Here is a 22,346-nt window from a genome sequence, read left to right as displayed (position 1 = left end):
CTCTTTCTGAAATGGCTTAAACTTTGTAGGGCAGTGCTATAAAACCTGCAGAATTCAAGTGCTATCTTAGCTTTTTTGGAAATCTTTCTTTTGACAGAACTTGTAAACAAGCTGACAGGCCTGCAAGCCATACAATGCAACCACACCAGGTGCAGCAGTAACCAAAGCACCTGCGGCTCTGCCAGAGGCGAGAGGAGCAGTTAAACACTGCCCTCCTGATAGAAATCAGCTACCAATAACCAAACCTCACCTGCTGCAGTCATTCCAGGGCCAGCCCCATGGGCCAGCCATCTAAACGCAGATGCTTTGGGGCAGAGTTCAGTTGCCTAAGTGCCTGACACAGGAATGGTTCCTGAGCTGCCCCAGGGTGCCCAATCTGACCTCCACCCACCACTCTAGATGGGTGTTGTCTCCTACAATCCCTGTGTCATTACCTACCTGGCTTGTAGGGGTGTGTCAGATACCACTGGGCAGCTAAAACAGCACTGGGAAAAAGCTGTGGAATTTAGTTTTTATTTGTATCCCACTAAAAACCTGTTCCGTTCTTAGCTAAATGCACACCAAGCATAAGGAATTACACCGCAGTTTTAACCACCACATCTGCCCCAATTCTCTGGTAACACCTGGCTCCCTACAGGTTCTATGTCATTTCTCTGCAACATTGTCATGGCTCCTGAGAGAGGTTAAGAAAAAGCAGAAGGGAGGCCAGCTCCCCAAAAATCACACAGGGAATCATCTCATTCATCAGTCGTGGCCATGGAGAGAATCTTTACTTACTTTTGATACTTTCTTCTTCGATCCATCAGTACTTTCTGCTTCTTCATGTTCCTTGACACCTTGAGTAAGATTTGTGTAGTTGACCAACTTGCCAAGCAGAGATGACACTTTTGGTCGTATATCAAGTTCTTCCTGTGGAAGAAGACAACAAGTCAACTTCTGCAGTTCACAGCATTTCTGAAGAGTCAGGGATCACGCCTTCCTGGGCATGCCTGAGGCTACCAGGGACCACACCAGGAAAATCATCCAGGAAATGACTGAGTATTTCACTGTGCCTGAACCACTGATGACAGATTTTAATTTTCTGAAAGCAGGGCAACTCTGATAGGAAAAGGCCATGCCAAAATGTCTGCACCATGTGAATCATTCTCCTTAGGTGCTGAAAAGCATAATTACAGCAATGAAGAAGTCTGAGCCTTAGAACTGTGAGAAAATGAATGTGTATCTTGCATGTATCTCTAATGTCAACTTACATCAACAGATATACTTTTAAAAAGGTCAAGCTGCCAAACAAATCAGAGTTTTAGTAATTAAACTCTGTTCATTGTAGACATGAATGCACTCTGATGATTTTATTACATTTTCCAAACTATGTTATCTAATTCATGTGGATCTAGACAAAATCCTCACATGTACAGAGGGCCTCCCACCTTTATACTCATCCCACCCAATTTCTGTTTCTGCTTTGGGGGTAGGGGGGATGAAAAAAGTCCCAGAATAAAATCATTTCCTTTCTCTTTGAAATTAAAGTCTTGCATGTCTGATAGCACAATAAGGAATGCATGGTAAAGAGAAACAACTTTCCACGCAGGAAATAAAAAACAATTGACAAAGATTTCACTGTCTGCAGCTTTATCGTATCTTTAGGTATCACCTTGAACAGTTTCTGGTGGGATCAGTGGCATTATGTGCTTTGTCCATGATGCAGAAACTGACCCCAAATGGGGTCATTCCTACAGGGATGACATGAGCCAAGCACAAAACCTGATTACAGTTCCTTCCAGAAAGAGGCTGAGACAACATGCACCTCCTGTTCAGGATGGAGCATGGCCTCTGGTGTCCTGATGGATCCTCCCTCTGGCTAAGTCCCACAGAAGAGCCTGCACACCTGGTGTGGTCCTGTGCCTGTGGAAAAGGCCTTCAGCAGGAGTGTCTGCCCCTCCTCACTTCCAGCTGGATACAGCTATACAGATATACAGAATTATAACTCTGCCTCACAGACCCAGCTGTCTCACACCTGAGCTCTGTCACACACAGGATCTCTCTGCCTGCTGTACCCCGACAACAGATGGACACCCACAAAAAGGTATCTGGGGGAGAAAGATGTGCTCCATCCCTCCCATCATGGATGATCACAAATCACATTAGAAATACAAAAAACAGCTAGAAATTACCTCAAACAAGGCCAGATTTCTGTCATAGTAATCACCTCCCTTGCCAGCTTCTGAACTGTTCAGGAAAGGACTGTTTTCTTTATGGTTGCCATGACCTGTGAAGAAAAAAAAAAGCACGTTTTGATAAGCAGAGAATAAGACTGTAACCTTGAAGAATCCATAGGGAATAAACTCATTTGGTTAACTGAATATGTTTCTTTTTAGTATCTTGAGTCATACAATGTTAGCAATATCAAAGGTGTTACTCTCAAGGCAGAGTTATTTCTATTTATACTCCTCTGCTTCATTAAAACAAAATAAAAAGTCACCTCAAAGTAAATCTATGACTAGGGTCACAGCTACAATGTTATATGTGCCTTTATTCTCTCATGCTCACTTCTGTACCTGTTTCTTACACAGAAGAACAGTGACAAGCACTGGGACAGCTCCTGTGCATTTAGAAATCACTACTAATGGTAACAGCAACCTCTGAGCTGCATGTCCAACCCAGTTAGATACAGTTAGTAAGACTGAACACTTCAAAGATGAGATTCTGTCATGACAATACAGGTAAACAATCCCCAAAGCACCTTTTTAGTTCTTAAATGTTTTTTGTTATTCACTGTGCCCACTAATCCCATTCAACATCCTAATGCTTTTACCCTCAGTGTTTTGAACACTTAAGCTGTGCATTCTTCAGGCTCCTCTTCTAAATTAAAACCTAATATCAGGTACATTAAAACCAGAGCATTCCCATATGCAATGAACAATGTTTAAAAAAAAAAAAAAAAAGAGATGGAAGATCAGTAGAGCTTTTTGTAGCAAGTAATAACAAAAAAAAAAGGAAAAAAAAAAAACAAAAAACCAAGGCCACTATAGTTTAAAACAACCTCTGAGGGGGAAAAAAAAATTAAATTGATTTCCATCTTCAAAAGAAGTTCTTGGACCTATAACTCCCATTACCCTCTGCTCAACAAACAAAAATTCTTTTCTTTTGCCTGTACCTCTTCACTCCCTGCTCTCTCAGCCAATACAAATGAGTGATTTCCAAGAGTATCTCCTTAAGAAAGGATTAATCCAAGGAATATCTTTTTCTGTTTACAAAAGATGTAACCACTACAGAAATTAAAAATTAAAGAAAAAGACATTATTATCTCAAATGAAAATACTGCAAGTTTAAATATTGTACACTGAACACACCAAAAGCAAGACATTAGACAGCTGGATTTTTAGGTTCATCTTTTCAATGATTACAGTAATCAATTCAATAAGGCTACACTAAATTATTTTAAAATAATCCAAATTAAAATCTCTCTGCATTTTGAAATTTGAATTAACTCACAAAACGAACCCAACAGGCAAAGAGAAGAGTGCTCCCCTACACACAGTGATCAGCACAAACGGAACTGTTACAAAAGTAATTGTTATAAGCCAAAAAATTATGAGAACATTCAGTCCTACTCTTACTGAGGGGAAGGCATGCATGGAAAGCAGCACAATTTTCTGGAAATTGCTGACAGGTGCTTTGCACAAAACTGTTGGAAAAACAATATTCACAAAGAACAGAGAGATTTTTAAGCTTCTGTAAGTAAATATTTAGCTGACCAAAAATATATGAAAAGAGCAGCCTATTGTGTTTATGTGCCTACTGCCTTTCTCACAGCTCTGACAACTAACCCCAAAATGGTAATGAGCAGCTGCCTTGAACAAGGCAGCTCAGCTTATTTGCTGACCCCACCTACACATAAGAGAGGCTCACTTTGCTGTAATTGTAGAATGTTTTACATTACTAGAAAAACATCAGTAAGCTTAATGACAGCATCGAAATCAAACAGTTATCTACTTTAGCAAAGGTTAAAATCTGCAAAAACTGCTTGCTTGCTGTATTTGTTATGCCCACACTGGAATATACCAGATCAATTTTGCTGCAGTGTGTGCTGCAGTACCCCCATCCTGTTGTGGTTAAAGTACATTTACAATTTTTGCTGAGGAAATGGAGTTATCTACCATATACCTTTTACTCACTAAATTGGACACAAATGATGGTGCAAATTATGACATCAGTAGAAATACTGTCTGCTTGATTCTTCAAGACTCTGGTCTCTGCAGTATCTTCTCCATTACACTTACCAAACACAGCAAGGTGATGAACAACTGTGCTTTGTTTCCTCAAATCCTATAAACACTATATAGGAAATCCTATACACTGGCTGTGGTGACTGAATGTTTGAATTATCAGCCTGCTGTTTTGGTTTTGTTTATCACTGAGTGATTTTTAAAGCAATTCTTTGCTGTCTTAGTTTTCCTCCTTCCATCAGGAACCATACCAAGTCAATATAATGGGTGTTCTTTTACTTGTAACACTTAGAGAAACTCTCAACTGTTTTATGTACAAAATCCCGCTGTTACCAAGATACATTCAATCTCAGTTTTTTAAACAAGATAATTCTTTTGCTCTTTTAAAAGAAAGGGCAAAAGAATTATCATCTTGTTTAAAAATTTTCCATGATTTTTCCTTGTTACTGCAATCCACATAACCTCTCCTTAGTTAAGAAAGATTACTTCATAATATCTCCCTGAGCCTGACAAAGACCAGTGACTTAAGATGAATCTTCAACTTAACTGATGTTATTTTTTAGCTACATCTTCATTTTAACACCAGAGAATTTTTCACAATCGGTCTGTTCAGAACACTTCTCTCTCTCTATAAAAAGTTTCCATCTTCTCTCTTATTCTCCATGTATATGTTCAAGCATCACTCAGACCCTGCCCATTAGACTTTCCTTCCAAATGTGACCCCTTGGCATGCTGGTTTTATACACTATCCTGCACACAGGAAGCCCAAACTGAATAGAAAATTCAGTAGAACTAATGACTGGAAATACAGTATTGATTTTGCAATTGCCAGGGCACATTTTCTTCTCGATAGTTCAGAAGACAGAGAAGTGGCTTTTTACCACATTCATGGCACTAGCTCCATTGTCCTGAAATAACATACATATGAATTCCTGCAGACAATGCAAAAATAAAAGTGAACTTTCCTGCTGATCTAATGAACTGCACCTTTAAAGTCCCTCTCAAATACCGTACACTTTCAACAGGAAGTGACAGAGTGTTAATTTATATGCAAGTTCTTTACAATGACATCCTAGTTCCACACCACCAATAGGCAGAACTGATGCTGCAGAGGTGTGTGCTAATCCAAGACTCCTACACTGCTAACTTAAATACAGCTAATTAAATGACAGACAAAAATCATCTCCACCACAGCTGCATGTTCATTGCAATCTCTTCTTTATAGACGTGTTCTAAATCAAAACATTCCTCTCACTTTCTCTCCTCTCATACTGTGTTTCCATTTCAGGAGTAAAACCTCCAGCAAATAACCATTTCCTCAACAACAATAACAACTGTACTTTGACAAAACAGACCAAGACTGCAGCACAGTACAGAAACCACACTGCAAGGAAAAAAAAAAATTGTCCAGTATATTCTCTCTGCCAATGAGCAACAGGAGCAGCTTCAAAGAGACTTACTTGCATGGGAAGAGCATGTTATCTCCATCAGCTTTGGAAGGGAGCGGATGTGATCTCGGAAAGCTACTCTGGGGAATTCCTGCCCCAGCTTCACCCGAGGACGGTTTACATTCTGAAGCATGAAGTCTCCTGGGCAAGCACCATCCTGTGACATGCGCACAGATTTCCACATTCTTAGTTATCAAGTCTTTGGTCCTGGCCAGTAGCTATGTGGTGTTAGTTTTCATCATGCAAGATTGATTTGCAAGGAACATTTCTCAAAGAGGGAGCTAAATACTCTGCAACAGAGAATAATTTATTTGCCTTAGTCCCTAATTATTCTCAAATTTTTCAGGTATTCAAGCTGTATTCCAAGTAGGCTAATGTTTCCTCTTCACTTGTTTCATTACTTCTCAGGCTTCATTATCTTTCAATAATTAAGGCATTTTGTTTCTGAATGCTACCAGTTCTCTCCCAAGCCAGATAATTCTATTTGCAGCCACCACTTCAACTACACAGTTTATCTAAACATCTCCAGTATAGTTCCCTGAACATTCTATTCAGATATGGGCACAGGTCCAAAGAACAAGTTCCTCATCCTGTGGATCACCTGAGTTCCTTAAACATCAGAGATGATCCAGGGAACAAAACCAAAAACCCTCAAGTGTGCATGCTCCCACACATGCAAACACACAAGCTCAGGAAACAGAACAAAAGCAACAAATGGATGTCCAAACTTTTGCGTCACAGCCAAGAAAAAACACTGTGACTAAACTGTAGCAGATATTCTACTGACTGTTTTTATTTTGTTCTTTTCCAAAGGTTAAAAAAAAAATAAATAAATAAATTTTAAAAGGATTAAGAACACGGAGGACACTATTCATGTTACTGCATTCCTTCTGGAAGAATATTAGGCCAGACAGTTTCACTGCTTGAGCATGCTGAATGCAAGTCTTTTGTGCAAGCCATTCTGTTTTCTCAAGTAACTGAGGGATGCAAACCAGAATTTAGAGAGAATTACAAACAAAAGATATATATGAAAGTAACTACAAGACAGATTAGTAAGGATAAATGAAAGCTGAACAATTAGGATAAAAGACCAGGGAGCTTCATAATGATAAGGTCTACTCTATCAGACTAAAATAATCACTGAGAAGGTGGCAAGAGCAGTTGCATGACTTGACCTGTCAAGGTTTTATTTTTCTATACTACCGGTTTCTAAACTCCTTTATGAAAAACAACCACTCCCCTACTTCATCACATTCAGGTAGAGAAGCAGAAAGTAGTACACCTTAAAAAAACTACAGATGCTTTCATCAGGACATGACTAAGTAGAGATGCTCACCTACTTCTTATGGAAACTTCATCTACCTGGCAAGTTAAGATGTGCTGAAGGCACAGATGGACACAGCCTGACCAGCTTTAGTCTGGCCCACACAGGTAACAAATGCACAGAGCAATGCCAATTAAGCTACAGCAAGGTTAAAACATTAAAGAAAAAGGAAATTCTGAAGAGGGCTGAACTTTCATAAGAAACTTCTCCCACTTTGATTCTACAGGCACATCATAGCCAAGCTAATAGCAGCTGGCAGAGGCATGCACACCTTGCTCACAGCATCTCAGGACGAACACAGCCCCCAACAGGCTCTGGAGGCAGGAAAGTGGACAAAGCTGCAGCCACTGCTGTGGCCCGTGAGGATGGCATGCAGGGCTGCCAGAATCCTCCTGCCTGAAGTACCAAGTCTTAAGTAAGGGACTGAATTCCTTCAAATCATTTCAGTGCGAATCAGAGTTCAAGTCAAAGTTGGAAGTGAAATGCTCAGCTTGACCAAGAAACACATTGGTTTATTTATCCCTTTATAACTAACAAACAGCAGGTATTTCTTAGAAAACCAGCTCAAAGGACAGCCCAACACTCCTCTCCTCAATGTAATTTAATTTCTGGAGCAGACTAAGAGTTAGTATCTCACTTGTAATTGTACTATGCATGTACAGACACCTTTGTGTCCACCACAGTAACAAACACTGTGATGAAATAGCCTGTCCAGCAGCTAACACCACATTTTGCTGTTATTCAGACACTATTTCACAAGTATTACTGGCCACAAGATCTGTGATAGGTAAGGGCACAAACTGAGCCGTTCTCATGCACAGGGAACACTACTTGATCTGACTTTTTTTTTAATTACAACAAAAAAATATACATACTTAAAATATTTCATCTACCAGTAACACTGGAATCTAATAGAAATCAGAGCTTATACCCAAGCAGTTGCTGTGGGTTTCCCTTAATATGAGCAATCTAAACAGCAGGTTCTTATAGCAAACTAATCACACAGGCTCACTTCTCACTCAGATGGCTCAATTAGCTGACCCCTGGAGTGCCTCTCCTGTTCATGCATCCTGACATGCTGCAAATTACCTCTAAAGAGAGCCTAACCTAAATAAAACCCTCATTTACAGATGTTCTAAGGTAGACAAAATTTCACTTTGGAAAGCAAGTTAGTTCTGTTCTGATTTATTTGTGCTTTCTCAGATTTTCATGTGTCAGTATGTTCTGCAAATTTCTACACAACTGGTAATTAAGACACAATTTACTTTGATTTTTGACCACAAAATCAAAATAGGTTTGTTACACTTAACAGTTCTCACAGGACCTAGAAGCAAATGAATACACCCAAGGTAGGCAATCTACAGGGGAAAAAAAAGAAACGGAGAAACAGAAATTATTGCATAATCAGGTTTTATTAGTCAGATTATTTTGAGGGCATTTGTTCACAGCCTCATGAATAAAGTTTTAATATAAAAAGCTGACCATGTCCATTTTTATCACACTTTGGGGGTTTGGTTTGTTTTTAACAGCTCTTGAGACACCGTTTCCCAGATGTCAGCAAGGATACTGCTCATACTGTTCCTCCCAAAGGCTGTGTGATGCTCAGAGTGTTCTGCTCATCACTCACAGGCCGTCAAGACCTGCAGGTCTGAGTATTACTGAGAAACAGAAAACCTCAACAATCTTCCTGGACTTTGCCAGCAGTCCAAGAACCCTGCTATCTCCACATTTCAGCAGCCAAGCACCCCAGTAAATCAAGATACTGTCATTTTAGGAAAACCTAAGAAACATGAAGACAACAATTTGATTTCAAATACATTCCAAGTCTGCTTCTATTCATGTGGTTCCTCACATGTGACTGGATTAAACAAAACTCCTATTCATTCTCAGAACTGACAATGTTATGGAACATTTTTTTTGGTTCATTCATGAGACTATATCAAATAATTCAATGCACAACTATGCTTTTGCAGATATCACTACCTTGACATTTCATTAACAGAAATTAGACATTGCTTCTTAAATTATTCACTTTCAATAATTAAGCCAAAATTCTAATCCAACATCAGCAGCAGTCCAAAATCAAGATAACTTTATGCGTTTTTTTTAATTATTGCTTATTAGAAACACTTGTTTCTCCATGGACAACACACAACTAGCCAGAAACACAAAGAATTTCTAAAATGAAAATTCTGGTTATAAATTCATTTATGGCAGCAGAACAGGCAGAACATCATGGGATCTGATAACAAGGAATACTTATTTTCCCTTTAGCTACAAAGTAGTCAGTACTACCTAAAGCACTTTTTTCATGAAAAAAACAGAAAGTCATGATTTAACTTTCATATTTTTCAAAACTGAAAACCATAATTTCTTTATTTTGCAGTAGGAAAAAGACAAAAGTAGCAAAGTGACATTCTGAGCTGAGAAAAAAACATTTCTCAAAATGTTTTGAAAACTCCACTAAGTTCTTGCTTTGAGGCTGGGCTGGTTTAGGTATTGGGGAGGGTTTAATAGGATTATTGTATTTACACCAGAAATAGGAGAAACAGGAAATAACCAGCATTGCATCTAGTTAGATAAAACTCATTCACACTACAAACTAGGCACTGCTAAGGAAATAACAAATTGAAATCTGTTAATGCCAGTTCACACAAGACCTTGGGCTACCAGGCCTTTTTCACTGAAGGTGGCAGAAAGCACAAGCTGTAAAATCCCAGCTGACCCAGTATTTTATGAAAATAAAGGCCAAAGTCAAACTAGATAAGAACCCACGCAACAATAAAGCTTATGAGAGGAAATCAGAGCAAAATGAAAGGACAGATCTTTCCCTGGATAGCTTTGAGATCCTCTGTACTTGAAACACAGGTTCAAATGACCAATTTCACTGGCAACACTGAACACTCACATGCCTGCTCCAGACACACATTTCCATCAGAAACTGCAGCTTAAACGCCAAACTACTGACATTCATGCTCATTTTAATAGTATATGCTGTTCATTCACTATTATAACATTATTATGCTATTTAATAATATTATGTATTTCACTCTTAATTAACACTGTCAATATAGTTTTGAGTTTACTGAATTTTACCTAACTAGTAAAGCTGTGATTCTTAACACATTAGACACTATACTGCAGTACACATTTATCATCAGCAACAGTTATGGTATCTACAAAAGTGACACAAACAAAGCATAATTGTGTCCAAAAAATAAAACAAAAAGCTGTATTATTGATAATATAGTCATTCCTCTGAACCAGTTCAGAGTCCAAAAGATGGCACTTGCTTGTGCTCTGCTTGAAAGAAACAGCCAAAACTTTCCCAGACAACAGCCTATGCAACAGATAGGCTGGAGCAGTGGACAAAAGTATACATTTAAGCACAGATCTTGGATTTATCCCTAATAAACATGTGCAAAGACTTCTACTGTACTTTGTAAAACTAGATTAGAGAACTGCTTTACCCATCAAGTTGTCTGACCCTACACAACTTGAAGGATTTAATAATCCTGTGTTTCAGAAAGCGCTATGACTATTTTTCAGTGAAGATACACTGATAGTTTCAAAACACTACAACTCTTTGTAGGTGCTAATATCAACATGAAGTACTTACCTTTTAGCAATAGCTCTTTGACATTTTCAGTAACTTGGTTTACCATTATTCTTCTTCCAGCTCTTAGCACATACTTTAGTAAATGTTTCCTCTGTGAAGCCCTGAGAACCCAACAACTTTAGTAATATTGTCTTTCCAAAAGAACTTTTTCTACCTGCTGTGACAAAGTGCTGGCTGCAATGTTGAATTGGACTGGTCTCTTCCAGGAAGCAAAAGTTCCTTACAGAAAGCTAAGCCAAGAGTGATACAACCCTGGCATTATAATCCTTGCAACGCTGAGAAAACACACAAATATCAGGATCTTACAGAAAATGCTACTTGTCAAATCCAAGCCCAGCCACATTTAAGAAGCACTGCACACTTACTCAGAAAAGCGTGCCACAAATCTGCCGCTTGCTGAGTGTGGAATCAGACAGGGTTTTAAACCTGCTAATGCCAGTGCAGCCCTGTGACATTAGCCCTGCAGGCATTTCAGCTTTCAAGAGAAAACAGTCATCTGTTTCTTTCCATCTTCAATACATTAGAATATGATGACCCATTATTGGATGAACCACATGCAAGATCACAAAAAAAACCTAGCATATAGCAGAATGAAATGGGAGGTTTATGTAAGATACACAAGAAATACTAATTTAATGATTCTAAGCACTTCATAATCACCAGAGCCCCCACCATTCTGCCCATTCACAAGAGGTCCTCTGGATACCAGCACACACCTCACTAAAGCCTACCTACACGATGAGGTAGGTGCAGTCACCAGGAATACCTGTGTAATTAAAGATGCCAAGTCACTTCTGAGAAATTGGATTTAGGAACTCGCATCACTTGGGAGCTTTCATAATATAACCTGTCACTGCCAGATTAAAAAAAAAAAATCGCTATAAAAACAACCTTTATTTCCCTGTAATCCACTTCAGAGGTTCTTTCATGTGGAACAACTCCAAAACCATTTCTCACAATTATCCTCCCCGAAACTCCTTCACAGGCATGAGGGCACCTCGGATACAGCACACCTCCTATCAAAATATAGGGAGCAGCATTGTAGCATTTTTCCTGCCTCAGGAAAAGCCTCTTGTCTTGCTATAAAATGTTCTCACTTTCTCTGAAAGTCATACATCTATGAGACCAGTATGCAGATTCCATACAATATTCAATTCAAATACACCTTTCTTTCTGATACCAAATACAGAAAATTCTTTTCAGCCCTATACATGTTCAACTGACCATGGCTTCACAGTACAAAAGAGAGAACAACAAAAAAAACGTCCAAAAAACACACACCACAATTTTGGACATACCTGTTCCCTCCTCCAGCTCAACACAGGCCAAAGAAACAACTGTACAGGGACAAACCTTGGAGTGAGAGAAAGCAGATGGGAACAGTGACCACTAAAAGCCAGTATTGCCACCAGCTCAGAAAACTTCCTACAGGGAACAAGTGGAAAGAAATAAGGTAAGAGCCAGGATGCTAAATATGCTCCACACATGCAGAAAATAACAGAAGAAAGGAGATTTAATTACTTTGAACATTTCAGTGTATGTACATTCAGTGCATTGCAAACTACACAATGTACATTTACAGACTTCTATCTACTATCCATTCCTGGAAGACAGCAGAAAGACATTGGTTACCACTTACAAGCTGATTGTGAAACCCTGAATGCCATTAGTTTTCAGTCAGTTAACTCAAACAGAAAGTGCTGAACATCAGATATTTCTTACATTTGAGAAGTACAGTGTTCCATGTGAAAACAAAGTTCATGACAGATTTTTTTTTAAGCTAAGGAAAAAGGAAAGTGGGAGGGTGTTTTAAGGAGGAGGGGAAAAACAAAAATTAAGCCTGTGTATAGTCCAAGGCTGAAATCCAAGGATGACCTTTCAGTGTGAAGTGCTACAAACAGCCTAAACTCACTCCAACTCCAGTCATAATACTTACAGAAAGTACAAGTCAGCATGAGACTTCAAGCAAAGGGAGTCACTCCGCATTTTAGAGGGTGGAGAGAGCTCTGACACTGCACATGATAAACAGCAAACCACCATTCTTCTAAAACTCAAATATTTTGACACACATTTACAAAGAGCCCACAAGTCTCCCCAAACAGCACAACACATTTCACACAGTGCAACACAGCACAGACCAAGACAATGTCATATCTGGAGAAGCCACAGTGGCTTTTACCATCATTTTACAGAAAGTTCATCTGTTTGCAAAAGCATCAGAGCAAGGGGAGTGTAACACCTCACCCTGAGCTTAGAGAAACTCTTCAAGGAGAGAGCGGCAACATTAGATCACGTTTCTGCTTCACCAGCCAGGAATTAGGCAGCTGGAGCACAATCTAAGTCAGAAAACACTCCAAGATGTATAATGGTGAGTTTGCTCCTGCTAAATATATGCTTCTACCAAAAAGTCTACAATACAGTGTCTTAAAAGGGCAAAAGCAAAATACTGCAATCAAGCAATTCTCTCTGTGTTGCCTTGAATTACAGCTTTAAAGCTCTTTGCAGGTGTGCTAAAAGGCATCTCAGCACAAGGCAGATAATCATCCCACTGGTTACACAGAATTGGGATTTACCAAACGTGGCTCAACTATACCTGCTTTCATGATCAGCTACCATGTCGCAGAAATTAACCCCTGACATTGTCACCACATTTCCTGGAACACAGAAACACAGCAAGAGTGAGTGGTTTCTGTTGGCCTAGACAAAGAAGTTAAGATAAAAGTTCCACGTAGGAGCTGAAACAAGGGGTGGCTTGTGATGCTCTCAAAACTGCTGTGCCCCAGTACAGGGTGCAGAACACAAAAAGGAATCAAGGGAAAGGAAGGGATGCTACTGAAGGGATGGGAGATGGTCAAGTGGAATTACTGACAAACACTTAACATTGTGAAATCATAAACTGGACAGTTAAAACCTTAGCAGAACAAAGGCAAAAATATACAGCAGTAGGTTCTAAAATCAGGCAATTAACAAACTTCTACCTTTGTGTCAGCTCTGGACACAAATACATACTACAGCAAGTAGTGAAAAAAGTAAGATCAATTACACTATTTAGGAGAGGATCAGCAAGACAAAGCTCCTGAATGCAAAGGTAGAAGGCAGAGGAGAAACAGTAACATGCTGTCCTCTTTCAGAGACAGCAGCAGCTATGCCACGCTCTTGAATTACTCCTGGTCCTGACTCAGAGCTGACCTCCTACATGGAAATCCAGAGGTGGACTTTGCACACAGTAACTAAGCTCAGGGCTACTCAGCTTGCAAGCAGAGATGGGGTCATAAAAGTAAGTAGCATTGCCATAGATAATTTTATGGAAAACAATTATACTCCAGGGCATACAAACTGTGTTTTACTGCAACAATCAGCAATTTAAAGTATGTAAGAGCAAGTCTCAACAAGTTTGCCCTTCTTAACTCAGCAAATGAGCAGCTTCTAACAGCACACCATAAAAATCTTTTTTTCCCTTTGACATGGAAGTGAAAGTCAGAAGGTTGCATGGTCTGCTTCATGATAAGAGGGTAAACGCAGTGACTGAATGATGTTCTAAATCCCTCAGACAAACAGAAGAAGAAATTGCTGGCTACTGGTAGGAGATGAAACTGAAGGTTGGTAATTAGACTGCAGGGGAAAAAAACCCTTGTAGTTTTGTTGAGGCATAATTACCTTGAACCTATCCATAGCACAGCATGCCTCTGCCCTACGCACAGCTCTGCGTCACCACTCCTCTGCCAGGATGTGGTTATACAATCCCTGCCACAGATCCCTGCAAGCCAGCCTCCAACAGCAGCTCATAGCTGATTCTCATTTTCAAAGTAATCGATGGATTGCATCCTCATGATGGTACAGACCATGTGCCAATCAATGAGAGATCTGGGCTTCTAGGACAATGCAGGTCACTTGGCTGGAGAGAAAGAAGCAAATTAAGCATTCTGCATTCAAGAGGATGGACCTGTGGGCCAAAAGTCCAGGAGACACTAGGCAAACACAAACTGTGAATACCTGTGGAAATGCTGGCACACCATGCCTTACAGAAAAGAGCCTCCTGGCTTCCTGGAGCAGCACTGTGACCATCAATACAGAGGTGGGATGATGACCACCCCTTCACCACCACCATCACCCCAGTACCAGCCACGTCCTCCCTCACCCCTTGCCCAGCCCCGCCTGGCACTGGCTTCTCATCTTCTGCTCAGCAAAATGCCATTTCATTTACATTTCCAACAAGTCTAAAGCTGCCCCCAGTCAGCCAAGCATAACTGCCAAGTTATCAAACTTCCCCATTCATCCATAAGCTAATTGAGTAAAAGCTTTTTGGGGGCAATTAGCACTTTATTCTGCATGTCAAACTCCATCTCTCTGTCCTACAGAGCACAAAGAAGATCAAAAGAATCATCTTTTGAAAGAAAGAACTCCACCAGGTACTTCAACAGCAACAAAAATTTGAAAACATGTATTCCCAGAACTGTTCTGACATGTATCTCTGCTGCTCAGACATGATTTAAGACTGCTGGAAAACAAACAACCTTTTTTATTCCAAGGCATACCTAGAACCCACCACAAAATCTAAAGTCCTACTAAAAGCCTGTTAGGAAAAAAATGCTACTCCATTCACTCCAGAAACTTCTTTCTATGATTCAGAAGTGACAGTTTGAAACTTGTGAAACAGTGTTTAAAATAAAAGGTACAGGGGACAAATAGGCAGTAATCAGGCTACAAAATAACCTCCAGACACACACACACACACACACACACACACACACACACACACACACACATATATATATATATATATATATATGCAGTTACAGTATACAAAATGTTGTCAAATTCCAGAGATGTTTACCCTGCATGCATGGTAAGGGCTGTATTTTTTGTAGACCTTTAAATTTAAAGATAGATATATTAACTGTCTCATATTTGAGTCTTTGAAAAGACTAATATTTTTTGTGTGTATATTTTGTTATTTTGCTTGCTTAAAACAAAGATATTGTTTGCTTGGCAATGGCTACAGCAGCCACTGTGAAAGATGCTCAGTCCTCTATGCATGACAAAATCCAAGTATGCTGAAAGAAATCATCCAAAGCAGCTCAACTGAAAGAATGAGAACAGTACTACTCATTGCTAAGGGATCACTTGGCAGCATTTGAACAGTTGCCTATTGAAAACTAATAATTAAGAAAGAGGTTTTACTAAATCAAACAAACAAAAAAACCCAAAAACCCTGAAATGTTATTATCTGAGAATAAAAAATCAGCTTAGTACAACTAAGAGATGCAAAACTTCTTATTCATAGGTTACTGAAGACAAAGGAAACACCCCTAAAATGTAATTCAAATGGGCTCTCACCATGTCCTGAAATGGTTCCTTTTTTTTTCCTCTGTAATTCAGGTCACAGAACAAGGTATTTAAAGAGCAACCCTGAACCAACAAGTTGAAGACACAGACCCTTTGATCAAAGAAATCTTGCTCCACGTATTGGTGCTAATAGCAATTTTCCTGTAATTTAAAGCAGTCTGCACATTGTTTGCTGCATCACAATCACAAACATGTAAATCCTTAACTTGGTCTTGGAAGGGTAAACTCACCAATTACAGCTTCCCTCTCCCTGTGGCACTGGGTATCCCCCATCCTGTCAGATGCACTTCAAGACAAGGCATTGATCACTAACACTGATCACTCTCAAGGTGGCTGTTCCAACCTCAGCCAATAGGTTTTACTATGTTTGGCTACATTTCCTGGTCAATGAGACTGCAAACTACCTTAGTCTTCATTCTACACAGAATTTTAGAGCAAAAGCCAAAATTAAGCTCTACATTGAAAAGCACACAAAAAGTTATGCTTTGATTTTGTTGCAGCAGGGAAAAGAAAGCAGATGTCACTATCTTCTTTGAGGAAGTGAAACACTGAAGGAATTTGTAAGGGGAAATTGAATAACACACACAGATCAATTTTATACATGAAAGAGAGACTTAATACAAATACGAGACATCCAAAAATGTACTTAAAATTCTTTAGAAAAGTTCAGAGATTGTAGAGAAAATATAACTTAGCATTATTAAAATATTTCCAAATTTAGCTTCAACTCAAGTTTGAAATGGCCACTTAGCAAGCAAAGGCAGAGAGAATTGCGTAGAAAATCCATGTCTTTTCATGTACAACTGCTTAGCCTTCTAATGCAGGTGTTCTCCAAAACACAAAAAATCTGCAGCTGCAAGAGACCAACAGAGGGTTGTTTGGGGTTTTTTAACAATCTTCTTTTAGTTTTTTGCAACATGCAGACCCACGCACACACGGGTACAGGAGCTGCTTTCACTTCACTTAGACATATCACAAAGATTCTTCCCAGAGCTTTTTCAAATAACTGAAATACCAGAGAACCCACAAAAAGGCCCATGTTTTCCTATATTTAGCTAACTCTCCTGTTCACCAGCAGCTGGCACCACGATCCTCTTGGTACTGGACAGCTGCAGCCTCTCCAGCTCGGTCCTGAACACTGCACAAATTAGAAGTATGAGACATGCTTAGCAAAAGTAGCAGTTTATACAGCAACAAGAACTTTTTTGTTTTCCTAGACAAGCATTTTAACAAATTAAATCTTACTACACTACAAGCTGATAAATGGAACTACAGGTATTGACCACGGGCTCCAGGAAAATGAGCTCCTCAGAAAAATTCCTTTGATTACAGGGTATAAAGAAAGTATATACCACCTCCTTCACCCACCCAGCTATTATAAACAGCTAATTATGTCACAAAGCACTTTTCCACTCTCATTTTTCACATGCCAAACCCTTATCTTTCCTTATCTGAAGCAAGAGTCCACTTCTCTAAGCACCTGCATTGCTGAGAAAAGCATTCTGGAATTTAGCACTGCAATCAGTGCTGTGATAATTACTGATTGATCAAACAGAAAGGAAAAAAAAAATAAAATGAAAGAAAAGGAAAAAAGCGCTAACAACAAAAAACCTCCCAGGACTTCTTAAGTACGACCCTGCTGCTAAGACCCCTTTCAGGACCTGAACTGAAAACTGTAACTATTGCTGCAGATCCCACAAGTACCCTTTCTGAAAAGAAATAACTGTTGACATATTTAGCACTGACAGGACACCTTTAATATCTCCAAATTTACACATCATACTTTTCAGAGAGGGGAAACCAGTTGCCAGCAGAACAGAAAAAAACCCTCCCTCATCAAAATGCAACTACATTGAAGAAGATGCAGTCTCCATCCCATTTTCAGTAAAGGAATAGTTAACAAATCACCAGAAAAGACAGTTCACTGACATCAGTATTGCTATTCTCAGGTTACTTTTCTCTGAAACAATTCAGAGGTTTTGCCTCAACTCCACCCCAGGCTGCCTCCTCTATGACTTCTTTCTGCAGCTTTTAGGCAACACAAAAAATGCTGAAGATACTTGTGCTACAAAAGTTATGCAAAAAATATTCCACTATTACCACCATAACAGTTCCATTTAGCCACATTGCTGCCAGCAGAACTTCTTAAGATAACTTAAATGCTAATTGGACATGTTTCTGCTGCCCTATTTAGCCCTGGTGTCTAATTTATTACGTGACAAATTTTATCTTATCTCTGGACTTTCCCAAAACACCTTCATGTAAGAATTAAGCACCTTGAAGAAGGATTTTTGAATGATTTATGTGTCTCCATTAAAAGTATCTTCAGACACATTTCATGTGAGCTTACTTTCAAGTCTTACAAAAGACTGAAAATCTTTACTAGTAAGTTACCACACATTAAAGCAATGAACCAGGAAGTTTGAAGTAAAAGCACACTATTTTCCAAAACAGCTCCCTGCAAATGAGCGGCACAATCTGCTGCTGCACAAGAACACTGAACACACTGACACAGAATGTAAGCTCAAGGTAAAGGACTCAAGTCTAGTTAGAGAACCCAGGGGTTGGAGGAAGCCATGTGATAACTGGAACATAAGCAGAGCAATTCCTTGGCAAAAACCAAGGGTGGCAGCTGACCAAAGCTAGTTAGTGACACCAAGCTGATTAGTGTCTCATTTCCACACAAAAGTCAAGGGAAGATAAATAACTTCCCACAGGACACATGACATTGCCACACTTTGGTTAACTGGGTGCACAATGTCTGTGGAGCTGAGATTCCTATTAAAGCAAAGTGTATTTGGTTTTTTAAACACTATTCAGACCCCACTGTCTCTCTTTTTGCCCTGTGTACCTAACCTAATATGCTGGCTTTATTTCAAAGACAGAGGGGATGCCAAATTCACATTTCTCATCCCTGACGATCCATAAAGAAGGGCTCAAGTGTTTATCATAGGATCACAGGATAATTCTTTGTACTTCTTTTACTAAATGAAAGATGTCAAAGTCTATTACAAGCAGTGGCAGTCAGTGGAACCTACTTAGAAATAAAAGGCTGATTTTATTCACAAGCAAGTACTGAAACTATCTGACAAGGCTAAATTATTGCACACTGACTAATGTCTTCTTATGGAAATGGTTGACAAGAAATTCTGTTGCAGAACAGTTTCACATCTGTAGAGTTTAGATGACGCCCTATCACTTGATATCCTAAAAAAAGAAAAATTCAGGAAAAAAAAAACTTCAAAAACAAAGATATGACAAATAAAGGCAGCAGTAAAAACATCAAACCAAAAAAAGAATCCATCAGAATCATAAGCAACAGCCTCAGTTATTGTGCAAGGAGTACTGGACAGCACAGCCACCACTCTGCAGAGTGTTAGAAAGCAGCTATAAACAGCTGAAGCGTCATGACCATACTCTGGAAGGGCCATGTCCTTACTGAGTCACCTCAACAGACCCAATCAAACTGAGCAACCCAAACAATTCTTGCAATCAGGTTCTGAACAGCAAGCTGACAAAATAAAACCCTCCCAGCAGAAGGCTGACCGTAAGAACTGCGGCCAGTTTCTCGCACTGCCTGTGGTGCAGCCACTTGATGGCACAGAAAGGCCGGACCATGGGCACTGCTCCAGCTGCTCCACGTGCATCCATGAACCAGCATCAACCGCATGCACTTCGAAAAGGCCACAACCTAAAACTTGAACTCTGCACTCAAGTCAAACAGTTTATCTTATCTCGAATCAGGGGCATCACCACCAACAACAAATCCCTCCATGAACCCCGTAATCAGCTGCCACAGAAGGCTCTGCAGGGTCACCCTCTTGCCTCCAGGCTGCAGGTTCCAGCCAGCGCTAGAGCTCAGAGATATTCTGCCTTCAACAGGAGCTTCCACCTCCGCTGTGTCATACCATCAACACCCCCTGCATGAGAGGCCAGGGTAACAGCACAGGATGTAGAAACCAGCACCAAACCCGAAAGGAATAACACAAGATTGAGTTCAGATTCCCCTCTAAAGAGCTACAAACCCAAGAAACGTAGGAAAAGACAGAAGAGGCTAGTGGGGAAGAACACGCTTGTCAGTACAGGTAGACAAGACACATATCTTTATACGCACACCCCGAGGATATGAAACAATACTTAATTACTGTGAAAGTAAATTAAAAAATGGAAGCCACTTAGAGTTCAAGCAGAAACAGAACTAGCTACCATATACTAGTAGAGAAATTACTAGATATTTATCAGCTTTAAAATAGAGAAACTCAGCTAACTTCCAGCAGCATGGTTGTGCACTGCAGTTGGGGCAGCAGCTTGCCAGTGACTGATGGACTGTGACATGAGCTGAGTGGGTATCCTGAAGTGTGTTGGCTGCACACATCCTACAGGCAGCCTTATACCCAAGTAAGTGGTGGTTTGAGTTGACTTTCTTTATCCACCATGGCAGCAGCTTCCACAAGCCACGCTTACCAACCCATGGCCAAAGCTAGCTACTGGAAAAAGCATTCCACGAGGTGTCCACCTCAACCTGCTGAGATGGGTAAGAAATACCTGTTACTTTAATACACACAGGGACTATATAATAGCCTGAGAGTAAAACAGGCCTATTTTACAAAACAAATTAAAGGCCCTGCACAGCCTTTAGGGCTAGTGCCTCAAATCATCTGTGGTAATAGACAGCTTGGGAAAAGCAACTCCCTTTCATCATCCTAAAACACCCACACTAGGCATGGAAAGAACGGGCACTAGGGCTACGTAAGCTACTTGGTAATTGAAATCTAAAATTTCCTTGAAAATTATACAAAGAAAGAAAGAAACTCCCAGTGCACACACATTGGACATTGAAATGCATATTCTCAGAGAAATGAGCAAGTTAACAAGGCAGGAACTGAACTTTGCTCTTATGACATCTGAGTATCACTCAACAAAATAACCCTGTTGTCTTCCTTAAGCACAGGCCTCAGCAGTGCAGGCTCCCTTCAGGGATTACTGTACATTCAATAACATTTGCAGTCTGAAAAGTTTGACTGCACGGGCAAGGAAGAACAGGCCAGGTGTTTACTGCTTTTTCTTTTGTTGCCTAGAGTCACGCATGATTCACAGAGGGCAAGTCAGATTCACCAGATGAGCCCATGGGAAGATCCTCTTCCTAAAGGTTACAGAAGGCTAAACATAACCAAGGCAGAAAAAAAAAAAAAGAACAGATTGCACAAAGAGCTAAAACAACCTTGTACCAGAACTACACTACTGCCCAAGTCTAACTGTCCTTCACATTCCCATTAGAAACACTCGCTGTATTTAAAACGATTTATATCTAAAAGTCACAGCAGAATACCAAGACAGGCTGAGCACCAATATCAGCTGCCTAAAGAATGTACATCTCACCACCCAAAATCCCCTCCTACTTACGTGATCTTCTTCTGTAATTGGAATAAATTAACCCCTAAGAAAAAGCAGCTCTGCCTGGCAGGAGCAGTTGTGAGAGCCACACAGGCACAAAGCACTTGCTGTAGTATTCAAGGGCCCGGCTTGCGGGAGAGAGACCTTGCTGAGCAGCCGCGTTTTTTAAGATGATATAAACAAGTAAAGCAGGCACCGTTAAATTCGGCTAATTTAACTGAATTCTCTATCACCCGTTTATTTTGGCAGTGGAGCACTGAAAACATCTGAGCCTATCTCCACGTACCCTTATCACCTCTGGAGACAGCGGCCTGTGGGAGCACCGATAAGAGCTATACCCCGGGCCAGCCCCGCTCCCCGCTATCACCGAGCGGCTGGGGGGGCGGAGGGAACCCTGGGCTGGTTCCTGCGCGCTCCGGGGAACCCCGCGTCCAGGGCATCCCCGGCGCGGCCCGGCGGGCTGACAGCGGCGGCAGCACCGCCCCGGCTGCCCGGGCTCCCGCGTCCCGGCCGTGGCAACAGCGGAGCCGCCGCCCGCCCGGCGCACCGAGGGGCTCCTCCCCCGGGCGCAGCGCCCCGAGCAGCCCGGCAGCCGCCGCCGGCGCCCCCCCCCTTGTCTGTGCCGCAGCCGGCGGCAGCGGGGCGGGGAGCCGGGCTCGCCCGAGCCCCCGGAGCGTGGGCACCGCCGCCCCCCGCCCCCGCCGGGCCCGCTCACCGTCGGAGCTGACGGTGTCGTAGGAGTCGCCGGGGGCGGGCGCCGCGGCCGGCTCCCGGTAGTCCACCCAGCTGAGCCCTTCTACGCTGTCGTACTCGGCGCGGGGCTTGTCCTCCACCGGCACCACGGTGAAGTGCGGCATGGCTGGCGGGGCGGAGAGGGCTCCCCGCGGCACCGCGGCGAGGCAGGCGGGACGCGGCGCGGAGCCGGCGGCGCATTCCTGCCCCGTGCGGTCACTTCCTCTCAGGAAACCGCGCTCCTCAACTCCACCCAT

At 41.1% G+C, this 22,346-nt stretch overlaps 1 protein-coding gene across 2 annotated transcripts in view; it reads right to left on the bottom strand.

Moving 5' to 3' along the window:
- SLC12A4 (solute carrier family 12 member 4) overlaps window positions 1–22,346 on the bottom strand; it is a 46,171-nt gene extending 23,825 nt beyond the window's left edge. The window contains exons 1-4 of one of the 2 annotated variants that reach the window (XM_014255487.2): window positions 21,367–21,527; window positions 5,687–5,964; window positions 2,172–2,266; window positions 778–909 (exon numbers count right to left, since the gene is read on the bottom strand). In XM_014255487.2, the coding sequence (XP_014110962.1) occupies window positions 778–909; window positions 2,172–2,266; window positions 5,687–5,858 (399 nt within the window). In that variant the 5' untranslated portion in view covers window positions 5,859–5,964; window positions 21,367–21,527. Of the gene's footprint in view, window positions 1–777; window positions 910–2,171; window positions 2,267–5,686; window positions 5,965–21,366; window positions 21,528–22,072 lie in introns of those variants that run through there. The other variant, XM_005526348.3, reaches the window with a different exon arrangement.

This window comes from Pseudopodoces humilis, chromosome 14 (genome assembly GCF_049639895.1).
Source record: "Pseudopodoces humilis isolate 2021_Gansu_Grassland_sample_001 chromosome 14, ASM4963989v1, whole genome shotgun sequence".
Lineage (NCBI taxonomy): Eukaryota > Metazoa > Chordata > Aves > Passeriformes > Paridae > Pseudopodoces > Pseudopodoces humilis.
Note: the sequence above shows the minus strand (reverse complement) of the source record. Positions and strands in the feature narration are given on the sequence as shown.